Genomic DNA, 25,778 nt, shown 5'->3' with positions numbered 1-25,778 from the left:
TTTTTTTTTTTTTTTAAATCTTCTTTTTTTTAATTCTGTTCAAAACAGTCTGATGTTGGAGCAGAAAATGAAAAAAAAAAAAAAGACTGAGCTGTAGTATTTTTAATTTATGTTTTCGCAAATGTCTTAATAAGCAATATACTGCACAAATTAGAGTGTGTTTTTCAGCCGGACAAGCTTTCTCTCTGGAAGGACGAGGGGCGGGAAGAGAAAGCCAAGAATTGAGAGTGAGGGAAGAAATAGGGGGAGGGAGGGATGTTGAGGGAGGGTGGGTGGGTTGGAGGGGTATTTAATGTGGGGAAAAAAGTCTATGTATATTTAAAAGAATAAACTCTGCAATTAGTGGGTATAGCACCTGTGTTTCTTGTCGTTGTTTTTGATTGACAGACACTGAGGAATGTTTTTTTTTTTTTACAATATTATTGCTGATCAATACTGCTCTTTAGCTTTCCACCAGATTGGTATTTGCACAGATACTGATCCTATCAAGTGGATCAGTTACCATCCAGATGTCTGTTCAACACTGAATACACTCATTCACATTCATTACACTCACTCAGGACAGGCGGCCTCCTACTCAAATGTTAGAGCCACAGTAATTCTTGATACAAAATATTTATTTAAATAGGTTGTCATTAGACGACATAGCTAAAACAAGTACTTGTAATACAACTAGCTTATTTGGAGGAACTTGACTTGATAACACTCGAGCAGAACAGAGAAGTAGGGGGAAAAAGTGAGGTAGTAAGTGCTGTTGAAGTTTTACTACAGCTATAAAGCAACATTAGCATCAGTAGTCTAAAAAAACATGTCAGTTCAGCACGAGCCTATTAGTTTATTTGCCAAGAGACAGAGATCAACCCAGCAGTGGAAAGCAACCCTACGTTTTTACTTGATTACATTTCTTTAAAATTATTTTTCTTTGACTGAAATTTGCATGCTAACCAACTAGCTAGCTCGCATAATATCTTTATACTGTAAATGCTGGTGTCACCTACTGTATATATCATTAGCAAAACATACAGCTCACTGTAAGTTTGCTTTTAATTGCTTCTATTTCAAAATCAAATGATAGATGAAGCTGAACTTTACAAAATGGCTCCAGAGCCACAGAAAAAAACATTCAGTGGTTTGACCATTACAGATAAACGTGATGTGAAATTGATGGTATGCACCTTTAAATTAAAAAGAAAAAATAGGTCAAATAAATGCCATTGTCCATACACCTGCTTGAGACAAACCAAATATCAGTTTTATAGCTACAATATGATATTTTTCAGTGTGTAGCGTCTAAAAATTATCTGCAGTGAAAAAGTTCAATAACAAGATCAGTTCACAAAGAAGCTAATGTTCCATCAAGCTTATGTAAGTTGTTTATTTGCTGCACTCTTAGCATGAGCTTTTCTAATTGTGCGTGCATGTGTTTTGATAAAAGCAAATTGGTGGCGTAACGTCAGACCCTTGCTTCCGATAGCACACATAATACAACAAACAATAAAGAGGGCAGCTGAGTAACAGTCACCAAAAAGATTCCCTCTTGCAGATTGTTTACAAGTTTGCATGAGAGGAACCTCTAGGCCATAATGAGCTTCCTTCTCCCTCCCTCCCTCCCTGCCTGCCTCGGCTTCTGCTGCTCCACTGAAACTGCTCAGTTGCCACACGAGCAGACAGTCTCTGGTTGTTCTGGGAAATTCTGCAAATATTAATGTCAAACTGTGTCAAGCCTCTCGCTCTGCACTGCTTTATAAAAAGAGTCCACGTTCTGTAAATATTCCCTGGCTAAAAATACTGAGCAGAATCTATATATAGTATCTCACCAACAAAATAGGCAGTCATTCCTGTAATACACTGCTCATAATGTAGGAGGAATTTACTTGAAGCAACATTTTTTTTTTAAATGCAAATACTGTTGGTAATACTGGTTTATGTTAGATTTAGCTTTTCATCTGGTATATACTGCATATTTCTTTTATATCCTATACAGTTTTCTGGCAAATGCTACTTCTGGCATGTCGGTTTGACCCACACTGTGATTTTAAAAACAACAAAACTATAATGAGAACAATCAAGAACCAAAGTAGTCCATCTTTTTTTAATTTGTAAGGTCAAAAATGATTGAGTCCATCCACCGACCCATCCTGCATCCAACAAACTCACTCAAACACACAGTTATTCATTTACACACCAGTGTGCAACCCCTAAGCTGTGCTTTCTACAGCAGCTCAGATGGGTGTGACTAACTCTGTAAATTTTAACCAAAGGGGAGGGGGACTGGATAAAATTTGCGGTCCCTGGGAGACCAGTGTTTACATGAGAGCCTGAATAGAAAATTTAGGATGCCATGAAGTCAGAAAACAGTTTATCGTAGGATAGACTTCTTCTTTCCCTCCTACTTGAACTTTTTCATCACACTTCACCACTTTACACTAAATCATCGTCTTGCAGCCTTGACAGCAATATCATCTAATACATTTTTTAAACAGATGGTTGATTTCACTATAATTTGGCACGACTGTCACTCCACTTTTGTGACACCACCAGTGTTTGCCATTCATCACACTCACTTGGCCTGTGACGCTGTCTTCATAGTGTTTTCTGACCCCTGGTGGTGAACTTTGGTATTACAGCCAAACATCCAGATCTGCAGTTGGTTCATTCATCTGCAAGTTGAGTGCATTTCAGTCCCAAAAATACATGCAGGTTTTTGTTGTTGTTCTACCTTTGGCAAATGTTTTCAAATGAAGACCATAGCATGTTAAACGACACACCTTTACTTATTTGTAATTGTAAAATGCCTTGTGATAATGTAGCCTATGCTATGATTTGGCATAATAACACAAATACAAATTCAAATTTTCTGACATAAGACGTACATTTTTCCCTCTGCATCCCTCTGCAACCAATCCACCACCCAATATGTGGTGCAATGGTCTTGATTTACCTCTGAATCATGAACCCAGTCAACTTAGACTGCACCATTTTCCTATTATGTCTCTGCAGTGTCTGTCTCCTTTCCTCATTCCCAGACAGTCAAGTGGATCAGGTCACTGCTTCTTGTTTCTGTCAGATATAATTGTCTTGACACACACACACACACACACACACACACACACACACCAACCGTATACTTTAATGCAGCAAGTCATCCTGCCTCATTGATCATCCAAGCAGAAATGTTCTGTGTTGCATTTAAGAACTTGAAAAATACAGTTTATTGGAACATGAATTAAGTCATTACAAATGCAATCATTACACAACATTACACTGGTGGTTTAGGCACGTACGAGGCGTTCAAGCAGTCTCCTCATTTGTATAGAGGAAGATAAGAGATTTAATCAGTGATTAAATAAACTCTATTATTTTAGTGCGACATGATCAAGATAGGCTGCTCATTCATTTTCCGAAGAAAACAGACTCACCATTGTTTTTTACTGTGATACTTCACTGAGGTAAACGTTAGTCATGTCAGATCATTAGTTTCCAGCTTCTTCAGGCATTTGTCTGTGTTTCTTTGTTAATGCTTTCATGTAGCTTGTGCAAAACAACTGCTGTGACTCATCTCTCTTTACTAAAAAAAAATCAAAAATAGGCCCTATTCATAATATTTAAATATTTAACCCAGTGACAAAGACAAAGATGTAATTCATGATACAGTTTCTAAAATCAATTCCCTTAATATCATCCATAAATAGTTGCATCACGGTCCGTCTGATCAATGCTCATTATCTGCAGGCTACGGCCCTTTTATTTAAAAAAAAAAAAAAAAAAAAAGATCCCTGAGCGAGAGCAGTTCCTCCTCTTCATCTATATGACGTCAACCAGTGTGTGGGCAGCCCCATCGATAGCCTGGGTGAGGACTGATATGTGGTAATGTACTTTGCCCCAATCGCTCGACTGACCTGATGACTCAGCCTTGGCGTAGGCATCGGCCAGGCCTGGGAAGGTCGGCTGGCCAGCACCACTTGAGGCCCAGATAACATGCCTGTGTGACATAAAGGGGGTGGAACGGAAAAATGAGAGTGATGTGACAATGATAGATGACTGAAATGTGCTGAAACACAATGAAACAGATCGTCGCTGTCACTACTGATCGATGCTATGAGGAGAGGAGTATGACAGTCAATGAGAGAAAGAAATAGAAAAGGATTTTAAATGAAGTTGAGCTCTGGGAACCCTCAACAATACAGCATGTGTGATAAATTAAACATAGTTTATTATACCAAATGACATATGTATTGACAATGACAATATCAAATACATGATAATGTCAATACACTACGATTTACTAGCTTAGTTTATTGTGTTAGCATGCAAATGTTTGCTCATGACCTCGACATAAAATAGAGCTACAGCTAATGGAAATGTCATAAGTTTTGTGGATATAAACCAAAGTCCAACGTTTGACTTGAATCAACAAAATTATTCCAGCACTTTCTGAGGGGGATGCAAATGAAGGGGATGCAAATGTATGTGTCACTTCAATGCAAACTGTTCAATAGTCAAGACATTTCACTCTACACAACTACAGTTAGAGTAAAAGTCAAGGCATCATCTGGTGACCATGAATCCAAAAATATTTAAGTCTGGATGAAAGTTTCTCCACCTTTTTTTAATTATACTGTATACCCTGGCCTAGAGCAAGCTACATGTGGCAGATTAACATTAAGATATGAAACCAGATCCTTTTCTTACCTGAATGCGTATTTATCTGGGAAGGCCAGAGGGTCCAGGAAGGCTCGGTCCAGCAGCATGAGCTGGTCATTGATCCCTCTGGCCTTCAGTGGTCTGAGAGGAGAAGGGGTGAAGGGGTTATTACCAGGAAACAGGAAGCAGCAGTATGTCTGTATAGATAGACCATGTGTGGGTTGTTCTCTTACGTTTCATTTGCCAGGTCTGAAGTGCGAATCACCTTGTCCAAATGAGAAGCTGCGCTGCGAAAGTTGGCCACTGCACGCTTTAGTGGTTCTGAAACAACATGAAATGAGATAATTAAACATAAAACCAAGATTAAATGCATCGACCTGCATTGGTTTTCTATCACTGAGGCCTCTCAGACTGTCTGGTCCTTACCCATGGATATATCCTTAGTTTTCAGTTGTTCTTCGTACAGCTTCACTGCTGTGTCGAGGTAGCTCTCCAGACTCTCGGCGTAGTCGCTACAGTTTAATGGCAGCACCAGGCTGTCGGCCAATCGGATCAGGACATTTCCTGCTGTCCTGGCAATGGCTTGGTGACTCAAGAAGCCTGAGAGGAGGAAGTGACAGAACGAGATGATTGTTGGAATAGGAAAATGAATAGAAATTGTTCAAATACACTAATCCCTTAAAAGGAAAAGGATAAAAGAAAAGATAATTCACATTTCTATGATAGTAAAGAGTATATGTGGCTGTAAGGTACAGTACAAGAAATCCAATATGTGATAACGGGAGAGACAACACCACTCACCAGGATCAATGAACTTTGAGGAGTAGTCAAAGGTGTCGTATGCCGTGTGGTACGCAGGGTAAATACGAGCATTTGTTTTACTCTGTGTGAAGAAAAATGTCCATATGGTAAGAAGTTACATGACTAAATGAGCTCCCAGCTTATTTTAAACAAAAGAAGAAAAAAAAGAGACAATTTAAAACAACATGCTACATAATTTAATTTGTTCAAATGCTGTTAGTTTCATACCCTGTCGTATGTGTATGAAATGTCCATTGAGGTGATTCCCAGGTAATGGACAAAGGCAGCGTAGTCACTCCCTGCACCTGACAGGTATCCCATCCTATCAAAAGGAGGATGGAAAACAAGAAGCATTCAGTTATTGCTTTATTGACAGATCAAATATGTGTGTGGGGATGCATAATGTATAATTTAATACCAACAAGTCTTGACACAAGTTTCAATCCTATATTATGTAGGCTATCATACTTTCAGTGATCAGTGCAATGAAGTCATTACCTAGGAATGGTGCCATGGGTTGGGCTCGTCCTGTTGGTATATTGTATCCAGTTGTTGTACACGGATGTGGAAACAAGTCCGGGGGCATTGACCTGAAGAACAGACACACTTTCACGTTACGGGATCTTGGTCAGCTTACTTGTTTTTGTATTTATTTATTTTGAGGAACTAACCTGTTTTGCAGCTGAGAAGATGACGTTCTGCACCGATGGCATCCCTGAAGCTCTGAGGGTGGCGTTGGCTACAGAGAGGAGGAGGTTGATGGGAGTTTTGGGGATTAACCTCACTATTTACTTTTACATTTCATGGTCAATGGACCCAACCTGCTTTTAAAGGAGCAGCAGGAATCGATTTCCATGAATTTAATATTTTGTATTACAAAATGAACAATCAACATCAAACCAGGAGGAACTGACACTATTACAAGACATTAGATATTTGATATGGGTGGAGTTTCTTACCAAAAACAGCTATATCTACATTGATGTAAGCAACGGTGCGTTCACTCAGCTTGGTGAAGTATTCCTGGGTAAAAGACAAGTTCATGGTCAGATGTAAACTCAGTCACGATCACTGAGTCACTCATGACTGATGTTAGGAATATTCATCATATTCATATTCTAAAGTTTCTGGTCATACCAAACCAAGACAAAAATACTGTCCTTCAAAAACAACCTACAGTACATAGTTTTTGCTTTCATAAAACAACTTAAAAGTGCTGTTATGTACAATTGTGCTTGCTTGGTATCATGTCTAATCTTGTGTATTATCTGTAAATCACCTCTGTGTATTCTGCAGACCCAATAAGGCCAAACTCCTCCGCTCCCCAACTTCCAAAGATGATGGACCTGCGAGGCCTCCATTTCCCTGCCACAGAGAGGAACAGGAATTAGCTTTTTTTATCCAGCACCATACTAATTATGTTTCAGTGAGAAGCCATGACTCTCCTCACCCTGTTTGACCATCTGTCCCAGCACCCTGGTCAATTCTAGCATGACCGAGGTCCCGCTGCTCGGGTCGATGGCACCGTGAACCCAGCTGTCCCTGTGGTTCCCATAGATCACATACCTGTCTGTGGATGTAAACACACACACACACACACACACATGGATGTTATCACACACACACAAGGCAGCCACAGATGAATCGCAGGAGGAAAACAGATGACATCCATCATCATATGGTCGATTTTGGTCCAGGTCACCAGACTCACCTGGCTCGACGCTCCCTCTGATAATTCCCATCACATTGGAGGAGTTCTTCACTTCTGCATAGTTGTAAATGTCCAGCTTCACGTCACTGCAACAAAGGCTCAGCGTCAGAGGTACAAAGAGAAAGAGACACTGCAACACTGCTGCTTCATCTCCATTGAGATGTATTTATGTAATGATTGTCTTTTTACTTCCTACTCTCAAAGATCTAAGCTGATACAAGCTGCAAATAGTCAGATGGATTAGGTGTTTAGGGCAGCAAAAGTAAAAAGCTGTTTTTCAATCTGCTTATACTGTATGGACTTTTGTACTTCATTGTTAAACTTTATATGATGCCTCTTCTCTCTGTCATAAAACAATTTATAGTTATTTTTGATAAAGCAGTTGTGTTGCTCAATGAAAAAGAATTATTCTTTCAAGTTTCAATGCATCCATTGTCTGCGGTTTGACTACCTGTTGTTGAAGGTAGATGTTGGTTTGAATCCTGGGCCGCCATAGTTGTAGGTGCAGTTGAACCCTCCCTGCCATTCGTTTGGGGCTGGGCTTCCATCCAGCTCACTGAAATGTGCAAAACATAGGGGGGAAAAGTTAGAAATAGTTAATAATTGAGTATTTGGGGGTACCATTTCACAAGTTCACAAGATTGTCTCATCTCAGACCAGATTAATCTGTAGGCATCCTCAAATCCGATTGGCTGAATTGGAATAGGAGGGATTCCTGTGATGTCCCCAGGTGAAATTCTGTAGGTATCCTCTGCAAAATGATAAATAACAGGTAAATCTATATGTTTCTGTATCGGGAGAATTTATCTTTATGTGTGGCTCTTTACAGCTATTGTAAAAAGCCCCCTCTTACAGGATACTGGAGCCAAAGTGCAACAGTAGCAGAGTAAAGACACAATAAAGTGGGAAAAACACTACTGTGTTTTATGCAGCACATTTTTACAGAAGTCACTCGTTACCTTTGGCAGCCAGGTAGGGCGTGAGCAAGTCTCCATAGTGAGTGTTAAAGGATCCCCGCTCCACACCAGAGGGTGGCATGTACCAGGAGTGAGGATACGTCTCATTGGTATCTGACATGTGACCGTCGTTGATGTCCAACGGGTCCGTGTAGACGAGCACACCAACAACACCGTAGGGTGCTGCATTGATTGCCTAGAAGAGATGCACATGGCACATTTAATTCAAGTTCACAATTAATTTACACACATTTATATTTTGAATAAACTCAATAAAACAGACTTTTTGGGATTATCAGTTTTTTCTTATATCATTAGGTGAGAGCAGAATATGACTCATACTGTGGATGTGATTCATTGTGAGTCATAGCACATCACATACAGGAACTCATTTTGAGTCTTGCTGACATAATTTCCTGGATTTTCCAACTTGTAAAGTTTCTATCTTTGTTTTCAGTTTCTTCAGTGCTGCAGCAACAGCTGTGGGTAGATTTGATAGATGGTAAACCTGTGAAATTATAAACTCCAAACCTTTTATAGTTCCAATAAAATATGTTGTCAAGAGATCATAGGTGTTGACTTGTCTTAAAACACACAAAGGTCAGGAGCATAGTGTGACTAGGTGTCTGTGACTGGGGGGCTGCTATAAAGGAAATTCTTCTTCACATCACTGTTATTGGTGGGAATTGAACCCAAGCCTCACACTTTACGCTCAATAGCAATACCCACAGAGCTATCCAGCTTGATGTGTCAAGCTCACACACACATCACACGTCTTGATAACACTTACTAATAATGACGCACAACACAATTCATAGTGATGACAGCAAATACTTTTTTTTCCTTTTCTTTTTTTTCTTACTCATTATGAGAAAACAAAATCATCTTCTGCAGATCTTGTTAACAACATTGACATTACTCACTGAGGTATCCAGCTGGATATTTTGCCCTATGCTCAGGTTGACCTACTATTATCTTACATTACACTTCCTGATAACACTGACTAATAATGTCAGTCATAACTGAAATGTTCTGCTACCAATTACAGCAACTTGCCATAACTGGGATTCAAACCTTAGCTTTTCAATCCAAAGTCAATGGCATTACCCACCAACCTATCCAGCTGCATACACTGATTAGGGGTCTCTCACACAAATGCACGTAGACAGGTTGACAATGTGTGACTTGATGTTAAGGTTGTGGGTTCGATATCACATCCTGTCAGTGCCCTAAATGGCACTTACAAAATTTCTGCAAGGAGATTTTCTGCTTAGTAATGCAGTCTTGCATTTGGAGGACCTACCATGTATTTGAAACCTGCAGTCTGTGTGTTTATCCTTTAAAAACCTTAGATAGACTCCACCAACATTTTAGACAACCTCTCATTTGTAGTGGTTGTCCCACACTGTCCAACATTTGTTCTTTGGGATCAGGACCATGTGTGACCAGAGATGTTTTGTTTCTCCTCAACTCACCTTAGCAGCTCTTCCTGCTCCACCATATCTGGTAATAGCGATGGTTCCTCTCAGGTCGATCGTCTCGTTCAACCGCTGGTAGTCACTTGGTTTCCCCTGGTTGGCGTAAACCAGTTTTCCCTAAATTCCCAAAAAAGGAAGGTCAGCACTATGTCAAAAGCAGTAATTCAAGAAGATTGAAGGTGATCTTTTTATACCACAAAATTAAATAATGGTTGCTGCCTTTTGTGTTTTTTTTCCCCCCTGAAAATCCTGTCAATAGGGTTGGGGTGTGTCTTTATCTAATTCTTTATTCCCACCACCTGGTGATGGTCACAGATAGGAATGTTTAATCTCTGTCAGTTTTAACAGATGCGCTCTTGTTGGTTTATTATCCCTGTCTACATCATAGTCCATGATGTTATCAGTGCCAGATAAGACACATAATGTTTTGGCCTTGAATGTGTCACCAGTAAGTAGAGTTAAACAGAGAGAGAGAGAGTAAAAATGGTTTAACATTATTAAACCATCTTCTCTCTGCTGTGTATCTGTTTTTGTTCTGTTTAATGTCACTTTTTATGTCATTTAAAATGTTTTTTGATTAGTTACTTTGGTCATCGTTACCATCAAGTAGGCTACATGAAAACAACCTGCACTGCCACAGATAATTATACCAGTGATCCTAAAAAAACTATGAGTAAAAGTTGAATAACAGATACAGTTAATCCCTCTTATCTCTGTCAGAAGACGTAAGTAGTTGTGACAGATACCTCAAAGGTTATGACAGGTGAGCATGTGCTGTGTGTGCCAGTAAGTCAGAGCAGTGACAATCATGTGATTTGTATACATTGAGTGAATCATTTCCCAGAGATGATGTATGATTTATTTATGTAAAAAGAAAACAAAACAAAACAGGAAGTACCACAAATTCAGACTTTTATCTGTCCTTTTATCTATCCTGTAACCTACCAAGGCAAAAACATGCAAATAAAACACAGAAGCAGAACAAAAAAAACATTAGCAGTAGTAGCTATGTATATTATCTGACCTCTGTATTTAGCTTAGTCTGGAAAGGAACCATATATTCCAAGACAAAGACTGTCAACCCATGACCAGAAATGAGAATTACCCTCCTCAGGTAAGGTTGTTTTTATTTAGTTATGGTGTGACTGCAGTCTATGAAATAGTCTGATCAAATCATGGGATGAAAACATTTACGAATTTAACATTGTTGTTTGCAATAGTTAGTTTCTCCCTGTAGCAGGGAGTGATCATTAACTGAGCTTTAAACAGAGTTTCAAGACTGAGGACAACGTGTGTGTAGCTATGTATCTGTTTTTCTGTCGTATACCTTTACGTTTCCTGGAGGGGAGTATGCAGCGTACGGCTGAACCACATCAGGATCCTCTTGGTCTGGAGTATAAGCCTTCTCCTTTTCTCTGGCAGTGAACAGCACAGCATCAGACGGGTTCACTGAAACGGACAACACATTTTGAATTTGTCTGCTGGTAGACAAGTGAAACTCAGTGGCAGAATGAAAATGTCTTGACTAGGTGGTTTGAATTTGAATCTTAATTAACAGACTGTTGACTTACCTACAGTGACCGTATTGGGTTTCTTGGGGTCAGGAAAGGACAGATAGACCTTGTACTCCTCTCTCCAGGCCTTATCCAGGCCAGTTTCGGGGTCCTGCCATCTATTCAACATCAACTGCACCGTCTTCTCATCTCCAGCTGTTGTGGCCATATGGGGCACCTTTGTCAACTCTCTGTGGACACATACAGTACAAGAATAAAGTTGAATTGAATAATGTGTTGGATATTGTATTATCAACTGCAAATGTATCATGAAACCTGTTAAAGCCTCCTTGACCCAATAGTAATCAGGAAATCTTGAGCAAAATGTTACAACAAAAGAATCTTGTAAGAATTCAGATTAGCCTTTTTTGTTATTATAACCAACAAAATATTAACTTGATCATTCATCTCCTCACCTTAAGTTTTCCTGAATTTTCATGTTGTCCACCTCAGACAAGAATTTCTCAATCAGACTCTCGTCCACATCCTTTGCCACATCCCTCACCCAGGATGGTCCCGAGCTGCTGCTGCTGCTTTTCGAGATACCATAGTGGCCGATTAGGATACCTACGGTCAGTACTACGGCAGCACCACACACACTCCCAAGTATTACCGCCTTTAAATTCATTCTCCTCTCTGGGATAAGCTCCACAGGAATATAAATCACTTCCTCTCTCTGGACCTGAACCCCGTACTCGACTGAGCTTTCTTAAAATGTCCGATTGTCTCTGGGATGGTGTTGCATTTGGTAAGAGAAAGTTGTTGCAACTGACTCCCAAATGAAATAAAGTGAGTTACTTAAGTGACCTCCCATAAGAGGGAAGGCACTGTCATTGTTAGGTCTACACATTACTGTTTGCAGATGGGATGGACTTTCGCCCTCATGGGGGGGTGTAAATCCATTTGTTTTAAATGCCCACAGACACACACACACACACACACACACACACACACACCAAGCAAGTGTACAATAAATAAATTACATTGGATCGATGAATTCTGAAAAACAGGTTTTGGGTGCAAAGAGTTAGGAACAAGACATGCAAAAGCTGATCAATTAGTTTTAGATCAACCAGGATTCATAGCTTAGAGGCAACTGTTTCAACTTCTATTAAAACTTTGAATATGATACAAACATATAGCCTAGGCTACAGCAATCTTCTGTGGTTAAATAAAAAGAACACTTAATTCTAACGATGCTCCAATGTTTTCAGCAAAGTGGTAAAATTACATTACACACATCTTGCTTTTTCAGGCCAAAGTGCATTGTAACTATGACTTTTTTTGTGTGGTACTTAGTCACTCTGTCATTTTTGGCTGTGTTGCTCTCTATGTGGTGCTGTCACCTTTACCCTTTGAACTAACATATTGCTTTCTGTAGCCTACATTCATTGTAAACTGCACATTAAAGTAATGTAGTTTTGTGATACATTTTGAATTGTAAATTGAAGTCACACAAAAAATATTTTACTCAAAACACTTTCATAATAACAACAACTATTAAATGTGTTTTTAATATAATGTTATAAGTATGAATCATTTTATATAATGTATAATGAATCATAGTGTGTGTGTTTGATGCTCACTGACTGTGACTCGGATTTGGACAGTGGGCTTATAGAGTTTACAGTGCTATAGATTCTGCTTTTGAACAAATAATGAATAATTTATCACATGATTTTTGCTCCGTTCATTCCATCTCAGTGAGGTCAATAAAAAGTATTATCAGGTCAATTAGTAACAGGTTATTTGAGGGACTTGGACTCGACATCAGACAGAAAATCGACAGGAACTCAGAGGAACCTGACAACAGCACACTCTAGTGGTGAAATGTGAAGTAGCCTACCTACTGCAGGACACAGCAACACTTCCTGTTTACAGTGGATATTTCCTGTCGTTTTCTACTGTAACAGTAGACACACAGTAACATACACAGCTGGTGCATGAATGTAACTGCGAAATGTAACTGTCTTGAACACTGAGAACAAAAATAGTTGCGGACTCGTGGTCCACGTAGCCTACGTCCTGACCTGCGCAGATACGAAAAGATGTCCTGAAACCAAAGAGACTCGTCTCTCCATTTTTGCAGCCAGGTCATCACCGCAGCTTTTACTTTAACCGCCTCAACTACCGAATAAACCAATCATGTAACGCCGTGGAGGACGAGTCCCGTGGGGGTTTCCCATCATGCAATTCCCCCCTTAGCTGTTTCACTTTCACTTTTGGGGCTTTTTGTGCGTACAGAAGACAGCACGGTGAGTCGAAATACAATGAAATAAAGCACACAGCCGATATTAAATCCATCACAATCTCTCACTGTTTGGACGCCTATGTTATGAGTTCCTTTCTATACAGGACCATGAATGAATGAATGAATGGAAGTTAGTGTGAGACCTGAAGTCTTGTCCTTTCATAGCACCTGTCGTGTTTGTGCAAAGTCATTGTCTCATTCTCTCTGTGTTTGTGCAGCAATAATTTGTTTGTCTCTGGGGCTATCACTGAGTTTATAGAAACATGACAGAGATATTTTTTTAGAGTTACTGTGAAATACTTTCTTTATAGACTTTAAAATCAGTCCTGGATGTTTTCCCAGAGGTATCAGTGTCTTTGGGTCCTTAGGAAGTAAGATTGAAGTGAAACTGAACTAGACATGGACAGCAAAACAACATCTAGGCTATAGATAGATAGATAGATAGATAGATAGATAGATAGATAGATAGATAGATAGATAGATAGATAGATACGTTTATTGGTCACATGAAGCTAAAACCAAGGTTAAAAAACAGTGCAGTGAAATGCAAAAAAAAAAAGTGAATGTAATCTTGATATTTGTGTTGCAGGTGAGAGGATTTCCTGATTTCATAGTCACCATGTTGGTGGCTTCTCTCCTGCTGGTCCTCTGCGTTTCCTTTTCACCCTCATCTGGTGCACAGCTGCCAAACCAAAGCCAGTCCAAAGACCCCCCCATAGCCACCAATGGCCAGCCGTTCCCGTGGGACCGCATGCGACTGCCCAAAACCGTCTTCCCCGTCCACTACGACCTGAGCATCCACCCCAACCTGACCACCTTCCACTTCACCGGCGTTGCTCGTATCGAGCTGGACGTGCACCAAGACACCAGAGTCATCGTCCTCCATGCCAAGCAGATGCAGATTTCCAATGTGGTGCTCCTGGCGCCCGAAGGGGTGAGACCTCTTCGGGTGTTGGAGTATCCTCGCTTCCATCAGCTCGCCCTCCTGTCGGACTCGGTGCTGACCAAAGGGAGGAAGTACGAGGTCCAGCTGGAGTTTGCTACCAACCTATCAGACAGTTACCATGGTTTCTACAAGAGCAGCTACCGCACCAGCACCGGGGAAGTCCGGTAAGTACACACTGAAGTGCTGTGTGTGTGTGTGTGTGTGTGTGTGTGTCACATTTGACCATTAAACTACATTACTTTAACAACAACATTAAGATGAACACCACACTGAAGTTCTGATGCAACCAGGATTTATGTTACATGTTTTAACTTTGAGAACAGGGTTCCTATGAAAGTATGGAAAATGGAATTTGATTTTATACATTTCCAGGTCTGTAAAAGTATGGAAAATGGAAACTATTGTATGGAAATATAGGTATTTATTTTATTGATCTTATCTTGGTTTGGTCTTATCTGAAGTTATTTGGGTTAATTATTTTGTATGTGCTTTTGTATCTAGCCACAATCTCCTGGAAATTATTTGCATAATGGCACATACCCATTCAGAACATACCCATTCAGAACAATGAAAATAAATGATAAATTGCCGTCTGTTTACTTAAAAATCACAAATTATTTGATTTTTTTTTTACCGAGAAGTCTGGAAATTAGGGTCTGGAAAAAGTATGGAATTGGGAAATTTCAAATGTATAGGAACCCTGTGAGAAACAACTGCCATAAATACACAACATCAGTCTCATTAGTCATAGAAAGTATGAGTTGATATTGAAACTGCTTCATATATCGGCTTTATTTGTCCTTTTGTCTTCTAACAGTATGTTCAGATGAATATTAATGTCCCTATTATTTATTTACATTATTAGGTTCATGGCCTCCACACAGTTTGAAGCGACCTTTGCTCGTGGAGCCTTCCCCTGTTTTGATGAACCCGCCTTCAAGGCCAACTTCACCATACGGATCATACGAGAGCCACGCCACATCGCCATATCCAACATGCCCATTGTACTATATATATGACACAGCATACAGCTTTATCATTACAACTTCAAGGCTTCATCTGTGCTGCATCGACTGACCTCTCTTCTCCTCTTCTCTCTCCTTCTCTGTCATCACACACCTTTGTTCCTTGTAGGTTAAAACGGTGGAGCTGCCGGGTGGTTTGCTCGAGGATTACTTTGACACCACTGTAAAAATGAGCACTTACCTGGTGGCCTACATTGTGTCTGACTTCCTGTCTGTGAGCAAGACCACACAGCACAGCGTCAAGGTCAGGAGGACAACAGATACAGGCCACGCCATCATTTAGACCTGTTTATGGAAATGTTTCTAACTTTTTCAATTCACTAAACATTGGAGAGACACAATTGATTGACACAATCCACATATTAATTTGTCTGTGACATATCCATTAATAAAACTGTTCCTGTTATGATGATCTTAAAGTTATGCTCTTTACCATGACTCCTAACAGATCACAGTCTACGCTGTACCTGAGAAGATTAACCAGACGGGCTTTGCGCTGGACGCTGCTGTGAAGCTGTTGGACTTCTATGACGACTACTTTGATATTCCTTACCCACTTCCCAAACAGGGTTGGTAGAAATATGTTATATTATTGCATGCTATTACTGTACCATGTTATTGTACCTAACTATCAGCTTCTGCAGCATTTCTTTTGTGACTGTGATGCTGTTTTTTCTTACAAAGAGCTTATTTTACTGTACTAGAGGAGAAGCATGGGCAGCATAATAAAGTTTTTTATCCTAGTCCTAGTGACAGATAGATTACTTTGACTTTGTTTCTTCAGGCTATTTAAATGTATGATTTTCATTTAAGAAAAACAGACGTCTCAGTAAGTGACTGTCATATTACGGCTGTAGTTAAGTTAAGATTAAGAGTTAAGATTCCTTTATTTGTCCCACAGTGGGGAAATTTACATTTGTGCAGCAGCAGCAAATAGCAACAGGATAAAAGAGAAAAAAACCAGAATGAAACAAGAGGAATATAAACATCACACAACAATGTCAAGTCAAGTTTTATTTATATAGCACCTTTAGCCAAGGCACTTAACAATCGCAAACAACATACAATTGCAAAATAAATACATGAGATAAAAGCACAATAAAATAGACATAAAATCTGTAAGAAACAATAAGAACTGCCATGATGAAACAACCATGTGCTTGATGTTGTTCCCTGCAGACCTGGCTGCTATCCCTGACTTCCAGTCAGGTGCGATGGAGAACTGGGGGCTGACCACCTACAGAGAGACAGGCCTCCTCTTCGACCCCAGCCGGTCCTCAGCTTCAGACAAGCTCGGCATCACCAAGGTCATCGCCCACGAGCTGGCACACCAGGTAGCTGATCTGCATCCGTGTTGCCCTTTGTCCTTCCGCATTGTCTTGAAAATAAAGGAAAAATTGCTAATCAAAGCTGTTCTTTAAACCTTCTCCTCCCTGTCCAGTGGTTTGGGAACTTGGTGACCATGGAGTGGTGGAACGACCTGTGGCTCAACGAAGGGTTCGCCAAGTTCATGGAGTATATTTCCCTCGACATCACCTACCCAGAGCTGCATGTGGTGAGAGTGAACTGACTGTACCTTTACTATAGCAGATAGGCAAATTAAGAGGGTCAAGACAATGACCGTACAAATCACCTTGATCCTCCCAATTTGCCTGTTCGCCATATGATAAAGTTGATCATTTTCTTATTCACACTCTGTCCGGGATAGATTCAGAAATTAATTACTGGAACAAAACTCTTTCATCATCTTCAAAACCATCATATTTATGTTTTATTTTGGCATTTCAGTTGTTGTGTTACTCCTCTCTCACTTATCTTCTCCCTCTTCTCCTACTCCTCGTCACCCCTCCTCTCTTTCTCCTAGGACGACTTCTTCTTGAATAAATGTTTTGAGGCCATGGAGGTCGACTCCCTCAGCTCCTCTCACCCGGTGTCTACCCCCGTGGAAAACCCCATGCAGATCCAGGAGATGTTTGACGACGTGTCATACGACAAGGTCAGCTCTCGTGCTGATGCACTCGGGCATTTTAACTGTGCAATTTCAATGTTTCTGTCCATGAATTTTGCATGCATTTCCTAAGTGTGACCAAAACCATTCAGTCAAAACACAACACAATTTATTTGGATCTGTAATTTTCCTCATGTTTGCATGTTTTGTTTTGTTTTTCTTTTAGGGAGCATGTATTCTGAACATGCTGCGAGACTTCCTGACGCCAGACGCCTTTGAAATTGGCATCATCCAGTACCTGAAGCGCTACAGCTACCAAAACACTGTCAACAGCCACCTGTGGGAGAGTCTGACTAATGTGAGTATAGGTGAACACTGCTAGTTATAACATTGCCCGGGGTTCCCATACTGCTTGTTTTGTTCACCATTACAGTTCTTACAATTTATTACCAATGCATTGGTCACTCAAAGGGGAGAAAACAGTGAAAAAACTAAATCTATTCACTTTAACTAATAAGAAAAATGTGATTTCTGTGTCTGTGAGCATCAGTATTCCCAGGATGGTGATTCTCTGGTATGTTTCTGTGTCTGTGCCCCTCCCAAACAGATCTGCAATTCAGACGATCTGGACGAAGGCAGGATGAAACACAAAGAATTCTGCGCCAAACGAAACCTCCCCTCAGGAGCCACTGTGAGTTTTCATGCTTAACAAACAGACTTCTGTAGAGCTCTCGTGTTTATAATGTTAGGTCTGTTTTTTTCTTTACCGTGCATCTAAATGTGTCTGCATTATGCAGAAATGGTACTCCGACGATGAGCTGGATGTCAGGGCCATCATGGACACCTGGACGCTGCAGGAGGGCTTCCCGCTGGTCACTGTGGAGGTCAGAGGTCGCGAGGTCAGGCTCAGTCAGGAGCGTTATCTGAAGACAGACGACCCCTCCCTCACTGAAGGGTAAAAATGTCAGATTGTTCACTCTTTGTGTAATTGATGTCAATTTTGATTTGATTTGATTTTTATTTGTCTCAAACAAGCACATCAAAAGACAAACAGTATATGTAAAGAAAACAAAAAGAAACAAAAACAGTAATGATACGGTGCAAGTTTGAGAAGGGGCTGAAGGAAGCAAAGCTTATCAAGTTCAGCCCCCCCTTACATTGTGATTCATGTCATACATCTGTAGTTCCATACAATTTAGAAGATTAAAAACATATTGCTTTAATATGAAATAATGATTATAAATATAAATTTAAAGCTACTGTGTCATTCTTTAGAAATAACTATATATACATTACATTTTATTTCTACAATCATCAGTAATATTTTAAGGTTAAAGATAATTTATTTTTAATATTCAGTTTTTGTGTAATCTTCATTGTGCATTGTTAGATTCCTGTGGCAGATCCCACTGACCTACATGACCAGCGCCTCCAACACCATCCACCGCTTTCTGCTTAAAACAAAGACGGGTGAGTGAGTTGTATACACAATATTTACAAATACGTAAAATACAATATTTCCATCCTTTATCTAGAGGCAGAAATTGTAACTCTTGTCTTTACTCCACATTCCTCCATGCAGACGTCCTGCACCTGCCAGAGGAGGTGGACTGGGTGAAGTTCAACGTGGACATGAGCGGCTACTACATGGTCCACTACGCGGGCGACGGCTGGAACTCCATTATCAAACTGCTGCAACACAACCACACCGCACTGAGCAGCAACGACCGCGCCAGCCTCATCCACAACGTCTTCCAGCTGGTCAGGTCTGTTTACAGGACAATAACAACTTTGTGGTGACGGAGTATAATAATAATAAACTTTATTTATAGAGCACTTATCAAACGAGAGTGCAAAGTGCTTAACAGAGAAAATGAGAATAACAGTTAAAACAATAAAATAAAATTAAATTAAAACAGAAGTAAGCGATCCGGTCGTTTTGGCTAATGCTGCGTTCCAGGCAGGCTTTTGAAACCGTAAGTTACAGCTTCAAGTCACGACTTACGACTTTGTTGCGTTCCAGGCAACCCGTAACTCGTGTTTTTCCGACCTGTTTTACCTGTGAAAGTCACTATAACGGCCACTCGTAACTTCCGACCCGTGAACTCGTACCAGATCGACCTGGTACAACTTCACAGGTCGGAAAAACACGAATTACGGGTTGCCTTGAACGCACCATAACCTCTTGTCAGCCGATGGAGTTAGCAGCCCCCGCCCTCGTCATGGATCTATTGGTCCTCGTCCCTACGTCACCACATTCACGCGCATCCCTTGGCTGCACACACAGCCCTTCATGCCGTTCTCTCTCCTCATTGGATAAAACTTGTAGGATATAAGGAAAGTTTTCTCCTCGGCTCAGAGCAGAGCAGAGTGACCCGTGTTTCGGTCCAAACACTCTATGTAAGTTATTGCTGTCGGAAGATATAACTATTTAAGACTTATATTAACACAAAAATATCGCTTACTTCTGCTTTAAACATTAAAATGACAATAAAACTGGCAGGGCTGTGTAGAAACAAATAGGTAAATGTCAGTGGCAAAAATCAACAACTCAGGTAAAATCAAGAAATGCTAAAATAAGGAAATGTGTTTTAAGTATAGGCTTCAAAGAAGACACTGACTCCGGTTGAGACTGTAGCATGATGTTGTTGATTTAAAGGTCTGTCTTGTATGTTGCAGTATCGGGAAGGTGAGGCTGGACACGGCTCTGGACTTGTCCCTGTACCTGTCCAGAGAGACGGAGATCATGGCTGTGACTCAGGGCTTTGGAGAACTCGTGCCTCTGTACAAACTGATGGAGAAGAGAGACATGGCTGCTCTGGAGAACCAGATGAAGGTTTGTGAAGGCAGCAGCAGTCTACTTCAGTCAGCAATTGGAACTTTTTTTGTCACTTAAGTTTTTATTGAGAGTTTTTCTTTCATACAAGTGTAAAACCAACATAACTCAATGGTCCATTTAATCAATTTTTCTTTGAGTTGAGCTTCCTGTAGTGTTTAGCAGTGTCATCTTTTCCATTAAGTAGATTTCCTCTACAGGAGGAGGGTCCTCTTTCCCCCGTTTTCTTGTAATAGCTTTTTTTTTTTTTTTTCACCAGCTATTAGTAATATTTTTAACCAAGTACCTGTCCTTTGTCCTTTGATAGTATATTTTCTTTACATAAGTTAAACAGATACAGTACTGTACAAGACATAGTGATCTTATTACCATTTTCAGTAATGAACAATTAGAATTTTGATTATGAACTTTAGTGTGGCTATAAGGCGAAACGTCATGGGTATTTAATACACTGCACTGGAGCCATATGGTGTTGCGGACCCCTTCTTTTTGTTTCCTTATAGTAGACCATAATGTTCAGAGTTTCTACAGCATCTTAAACATCACACATCAGACTTTTTAAGGAGTTTCCAGGCACAGTTCCCTCACATTGAAGGACCTGACACAGTGTTTTTACATATTTTTGGTGGGAAAAAATGTATAGATCAGTCTGTAAAACAATTCTTGCAGATATGGTTAACATCAAGCCTGATCACTTGTTGGTGGCTGTGTTTCCTCTTCTTTGTTGTTTTTTTGTCAGATCTGCACACATGAAAAAAACTCCTCTTGTGTTTCTCAGAGCTACATCGTGGATCTGTTCCGGGGGCTGATCGATCGGCAGGAGTGGGCTGACTCTGGATCAGTGTCCCAGCGAGTGCTCAGGAGTTACCTGCTGTTGTTCGCCTGTGTCAGAAACTACGCTCCCTGTGTGGCCAAAGCCACCCAGCTCTTTAACGAGTGGAAGGACTCTGATGGCACCATGAGGTCAGAGCTGCTACATGACACAGCAGCAGTTAACTGAACCTTACCTTTACCGACAGAGACTAAAGATTGTTTGTCTGTTCTTTTTAGACTTCCAGTTGACATCACAATGGCTGTGTTTGTGATTGGAGCTCGAACACCAGAGGGGTGGGACTTCCTGTTTGAAAAGTACCGCACTTCGATGCAGATGTCCGTCAAGAGCCGCATGAAAACCGCCATGGCCGTCAGCCACCTGCAGCACAAGCTCAAGTTGTGAGTGAACGAGTAACTCCGAGTTAAAGAAAAGCCAGCGGTCACTCATGTCTCCTGCCCTCCCTCTAACCTCCGTCTCCTCTCTGTCGGCAGCATGATGGAGCAGAGCCTCCTGGGTGAAGTGATGAAGACTCAGGACCTCCCAGACGTGGTCGTCGCTGTCAGCAAGAACCCCCATGGCTACAAGATGGCCTGGGACTTCCTCCGAGCCAACTGGAACACCATGGTCAAAAAGTCAGTCACACATTTCTCACTTTTACTTTTAGGATAGATATGCACGATTTGTATTTTAAAAATGCATCTGTCATATTTGGCAAAATTACAATATGATGTGTCCGGCTTTTCTAAAACACATAAAGTTTTCAAAACAGAACTCAAAGTTTAGAAGAAGTTTTGGTAACTCCTTAATTTACAGGTCGTTATTTACGTGATAATGTCAAGAAATAGCCAAGAAATAACAATTAATTGCGTAGTAATGTCAAGAAATAGCCTAGAAATAACGGTCAATTTCATAGTAATGTTATGTTTTTCATAAAGGCAAAAGATTACACATGCTTTTCATGCTTTGAAATTTTTGGGAAAGGCCAGAATTTTCATTATCAAAGTCGTTGTTTATTATTTCTTGGCTATATTTCTCGACATTACTATGAAATTGACTGTTATTTCTGGGCTATTTCTAGACATTATGACGCAATTAATTGTTATTTCTTGGCTATTTCGGCCTGTAAATTAAAGGGTTACTGAAGTTTTCTTATCAGCTGAATAACGCTTTAAGCTGCTGAGGTGTCTCAGCAGGAAACCTTATTGACGCGCTTAGTTTACCACACACACGGTGCATGGTGCAGCATGGTGGTCAAAAACTGTTTCCTCCTTCCGGTTGGAAACACCTGTTCAACCACAATAGGTTCCTAGGCTAAATAGGTTAGGCTGTTAATCAATATCAGTTCCCTCATAATCTGCTCTTACATCTGTCTTAACATGTTGGCAACAGGTTCGACCTCGGCTCCAGCACTATATCATACTTGGTGACTGGAGTGACCAACCAATACTCCACAAGGGAGATGCTTGATGAGGTAAGAAAAAGAGATACACAAACTCTTTACACCACTGGTCACTGTCAGTTTGTCATCTTTTTGCTGCACTGTTTTTTGTCAAAGAATTAAAAGAATTAACAAAGAATAAAAATATATGTAGACCAGTGGTTCCCAAACTTTTTTGTCTTGCGTACCCCCTGAGCCGTTTTGCCATACCACAAGTACCCCCTCCCTCATACGTGTTGATGATTCTCCAAAAGTGGTCATAACGTAACACAACTGATGAAGAAACGAAAATCATTTCAATTTCTCTCTTCAATTTGTACAAAGACATTTTGCACTATTCTCCTGCATTTTAGTTGTTTCTGGCTGGTGTTTGTTGTGGTCAATGTGTCTTCACAGAGTTGTAGGATTGTCACAATACTAAAACCTAACCCAGGAAAATATTGAATATGACATCATATTCAATACAGCAGCAGTGCCTCTCAGCTTATTATTGTTCCATTATTTTATTTTTTATTATTTATGTAAAGCTATCTAAGAGTTGTGCAATTCCAGCGGCCCCCCCCCCCTCTCTCACAACACACACACGTGCACGCAGACAGCGGAGATAAAGAGAGGAGACGAGAGAGGAGTGTTGCCGTTAATATCGTCGTTTTAAACTTTTACGGCTAAATTCACCCTACGTGTGTCTAGTTCTGTGTAACTACTGCATCAATATACCACACTACTCACTCAGGTCCAGACGCTCTGGACGCTGCCTGCACTCCTCTGCTCTGCTCTGCCTGTCGAGTGCGAGCGCGTCGGGCGCTGTGGGGGCGCGCTGTTAATATCGATACTTTTAGAAACCAGTCATGTATCCAGATGCGCCGTTTTGCATCGATACTTTTGACAACTATACAAAGCTGTGCTACAGGTTGTTGTCTTCTGGGGGGGAACTAGTTGTGGCGCACGTACCATTTCAGTAATGGGCTTATGAAATGACTCGGAATATCAACTTATCATCTTGGTAATAAATTAATTAATGTTTCTACGTACCCCTGCAATGTGCTCACGTACCCCTAGGGGTACGCGTACCACACTTTGGGAACCACTGCTGTAGACTATTATCAGTTTTATTAATAGTATTGTACATCAGTGGTTCATGGAAGCAGGTTTTTTTCTGCACCTCATATGTTTTATATCCCAAACTGGTGTATTTATGGATCTCGTCTTTTTCTCTCTGCTCAGGTTCGGAGCTTCTTCAGCTCTCTGAGCGAGGAGACGGGCTCGGAGATGAGGTGCATCCAGCAGACCTATGAGACCATCGAGGATAACATCCGCTGGATGGACACAAACCTCCCCCTGCTGCAGGCCTGGCTGGACAAACGCAGACAGAAAGCGCCTCATGAGGATTTATAGCGCCAGGTGAAGCAAAAGGTCTAGTGTGGATAACGATGTTGCTAAAAGAAGAAAGTACTAGAAGTGTGGACACATGGAGTCATAATTTGGATGACTGGAAGACTTGATAACAACCTGAACTTTGACTTGGAAAAGCAATAACTCCTCACTTCATTACATTTTACTCATTTACACCCAGAGATTTAAAAACATCACAACAAAAAGTGTCATACTTTTTAAATTTTATGACCCAAAACGGCTTCACTCCACACGTAACGGCCTAATAAAGAATTACTGTCATGTGATGTTCAGTATGTAAATTAGAGCTGTTCCCAGATCTATAAGTAACACATTTCCTCAGTGTTTGAAAGTCTGCCTTAAAGAACCAGAATGTGTTAAAAGTAAATAGGTTTCTTAGGTTTAAAAAAAGAAAGAAAAGAAAAGAATAATAATTCAAAGAGGGTCTGTTTCCCAGTGAAACTGCTCTGGATGCGACACAGTACCCAAGTGTTTCTGCTCACTGCTGTTTGTGTGTATCTGTGTGTTTTTGGGTATTGCGTGTGTGTATGTTGTTAGCTGGTTAGAGAGCTCATGAAAAAGAGACAGGAGCCAGACGGTGGTTCGTTGCCCTCAGGTTTAAATTAAACTGCTGCAGAGATGAGGAAACATCCACAGCAGCTACGTCTGACAAAAAGGTCATCCTAATGCACTTATTAGACTTTTGTCTGGTTCAAGAGTTGTTGAGCCATAATGAAGATAAAAATATATTTTTTAAACTGTTTTAGTTTCCAACTACGGAAACATGAATACTCCCTGAAAACAGTTTTAACTTTATTAAATTCTAATATAACTGACAAAACAAAATGCAATATAGTTTTATATGGCACTCGTAAAAACAGAATACAACAAAAGACACAGAGAAGATAAGGCACATGTAAATTAGCATGGCGAGGATAACAGGGAGATTTCTAAATATGTCTGTTAAAACAGTGAGACTAATGATGCAAACAAAAGAAAATAAAAAATGAGAATAGTAACTTCGGGGAGAGAATATTTCTTTCCAAAAAAAGGCCTTTGGTTTGTTTAATACTGCTGTGTGTGTCTTGTTTTTATGCTACTGTAAGATCACTCCTTTTGTGAAATACAATTCTTGGCAATTCTGCTATTTTTCCAGTGAGAATACAGTACGTGATGGTTGAATTGAATAATAAAAGTGAAAAATCATTTAATTTCCATTTGTATCTCTTGTTACTGGATTCAAATGTACTTTAGTTTTGATGCTTCAGTCCCCTCAGTCAATTTCTTTCATGGAAGCTTATCTCAGTTTGTTCAGATAATGAGGTTAAGATGTCAACATTTTCAACCTCTCAGGTGTTGACTTGAGCTTTACCAGGTAATTTCACATTTAACATTTAGTGGGTAATGTCACTCTTTTTGGATGACAACTAAAGCTGAGGATATCTCAGCTGCACCACTTTGCACCTTGCAAGTCCCTCAACTTTATCATTTTAAATCAAAGAAACAACTTAAATGTAGTCAAAGAAAATCCCATGAACTCATTCCTTGACTTCGATTGAGCAAGTCGCCATTGAGCACTCAACTAATCTCTCAAATAGATTCACATTCAACTGCCCACTTCCTCCTCAGGGTTTTTCTTAGTGGAAAAGGTCAAAGAGCAGCGTCTTCACCTGCTGTTTTGAGTCCGAAGCACCAGTATTTACTCCACATTCTCTGAAGTAGATTACAATGTGCACCAAGGTCAGCTGCAGGCGTCAAAAACGGGAATTGAGCTGTGTTGTTGATGTGAGAACATGCAAAAGATGTATCTCTCTATTATTGTATCAGACAGGGAGCGCGAAAACATAAGAAGTGAATAATAATAAATAGATACACACTGAAAACTTTCCATCACGGGTTTAGTTCTGTCGCTCAGTTTATTTCATATCATTTGTCTCTATGGTAACGTCCGGCTCAGCTTGTGGAGAAACGTAGCTGTTACTTTA

At 40.3% G+C, this 25,778-nt stretch overlaps 2 protein-coding genes across 3 annotated transcripts; one reads left to right on the top strand and one right to left on the bottom strand.

Annotated features, from left to right (window-relative positions):
• Positions 1-3,772: 3,772 nt before the first annotated feature.
• naaladl1 (N-acetylated alpha-linked acidic dipeptidase like 1) lies at positions 3,773-11,926 on the bottom strand. Its single transcript, XM_085786014.1, has 19 exons — positions 11,560-11,926; positions 11,162-11,334; positions 10,918-11,039; positions 9,588-9,707; positions 8,116-8,308; positions 7,814-7,907; positions 7,608-7,712; positions 7,157-7,242; positions 6,896-7,015; positions 6,725-6,810; positions 6,405-6,468; positions 6,117-6,184; positions 5,944-6,035; positions 5,674-5,767; positions 5,446-5,527; positions 5,071-5,244; positions 4,878-4,965; positions 4,693-4,785; positions 3,773-3,982 (listed from the first exon to the last, which is right to left on the bottom strand). Exons 1-19 carry the CDS (start codon positions 11,769-11,771, stop codon positions 3,805-3,807), a joined length of 2,244 nt encoding a protein of 747 aa, XP_085642140.1. The 5' UTR covers positions 11,772-11,926; the 3' UTR covers positions 3,773-3,804.
• A 1,153-nt stretch (positions 11,927-13,079) lies between these two features.
• On the top strand, positions 13,080-24,338 carry erap1b (endoplasmic reticulum aminopeptidase 1b). 2 transcript variants are annotated; one of them, XM_085786006.1, is made up of 19 exons: positions 13,080-13,398; positions 13,984-14,504; positions 15,206-15,344; positions 15,475-15,609; positions 15,814-15,934; positions 16,545-16,699; positions 16,807-16,920; positions 17,230-17,361; positions 17,540-17,671; positions 17,921-18,004; positions 18,111-18,268; positions 18,704-18,783; positions 18,896-19,079; positions 19,993-20,149; positions 20,928-21,112; positions 21,200-21,361; positions 21,455-21,595; positions 22,353-22,434; positions 23,626-24,338. In XM_085786006.1, exons 2-19 carry the CDS (start codon positions 14,014-14,016, stop codon positions 23,794-23,796), a joined length of 2,823 nt encoding a protein of 940 aa, XP_085642132.1. In that variant the 5' UTR covers positions 13,080-13,398; positions 13,984-14,013; the 3' UTR covers positions 23,797-24,338. The 2 variants fall into 2 exon arrangements, with proteins under 2 accessions (XP_085642132.1, XP_085642133.1); XM_085786007.1 differs by lacking the exons at positions 13,080-13,398; positions 13,984-14,504 and adding an exon at positions 15,041-15,094 and having other exon boundaries at positions 23,626-24,149.
• The last annotated feature ends 1,440 nt before the right edge of the window (positions 24,339-25,778 follow it).

This window comes from Trachurus japonicus, chromosome 9, assembly GCF_045865225.1.
Source record: "Trachurus japonicus isolate A0001 chromosome 9, Traja_1.0".
NCBI classification, from domain to species: domain Eukaryota; kingdom Metazoa; phylum Chordata; class Actinopteri; order Carangiformes; family Carangidae; genus Trachurus; species Trachurus japonicus.
Note: the sequence above shows the minus strand (reverse complement) of the source record. Positions and strands in the feature narration are given on the sequence as shown.

What these genes read in the sequence shown, in the direction of transcription:
- naaladl1 (XM_085786014.1), bottom strand. Translation starts at nt 11,771, where the DNA reads ATGAATTTAAAGGCGGTAATACTTGGGAGTGTGTGTGGTGCTGCCGTA. An exon ending in TGTAGATATAGCTGTTTTTG is followed by an intron (nt 6,185 to 6,404) that starts GTAAGAAACTCC and finishes TCCTCTCTGTAG; the next exon opens with CCAACGCCACCCTCAGAGCT. An exon ending in CCAGATAAATACGCATTCAG is followed by an intron (nt 3,983 to 4,692) that starts GTAAGAAAAGGA and finishes TATGTCACACAG; the next exon opens with GCATGTTATCTGGGCCTCAA.
- erap1b (XM_085786006.1), top strand. Translation starts at nt 14,014, where the DNA reads ATGTTGGTGGCTTCTCTCCTGCTGGTCCTCTGCGTTTCCTTTTCACCC. An exon ending in GACTCTGATGGCACCATGAG is followed by an intron (nt 21,113 to 21,199) that starts GTCAGAGCTGCT and finishes TGTTCTTTTTAG; the next exon opens with ACTTCCAGTTGACATCACAA. An exon ending in CTGCAGCACAAGCTCAAGTT is followed by an intron (nt 21,362 to 21,454) that starts GTGAGTGAACGA and finishes CTCTGTCGGCAG; the next exon opens with CATGATGGAGCAGAGCCTCC.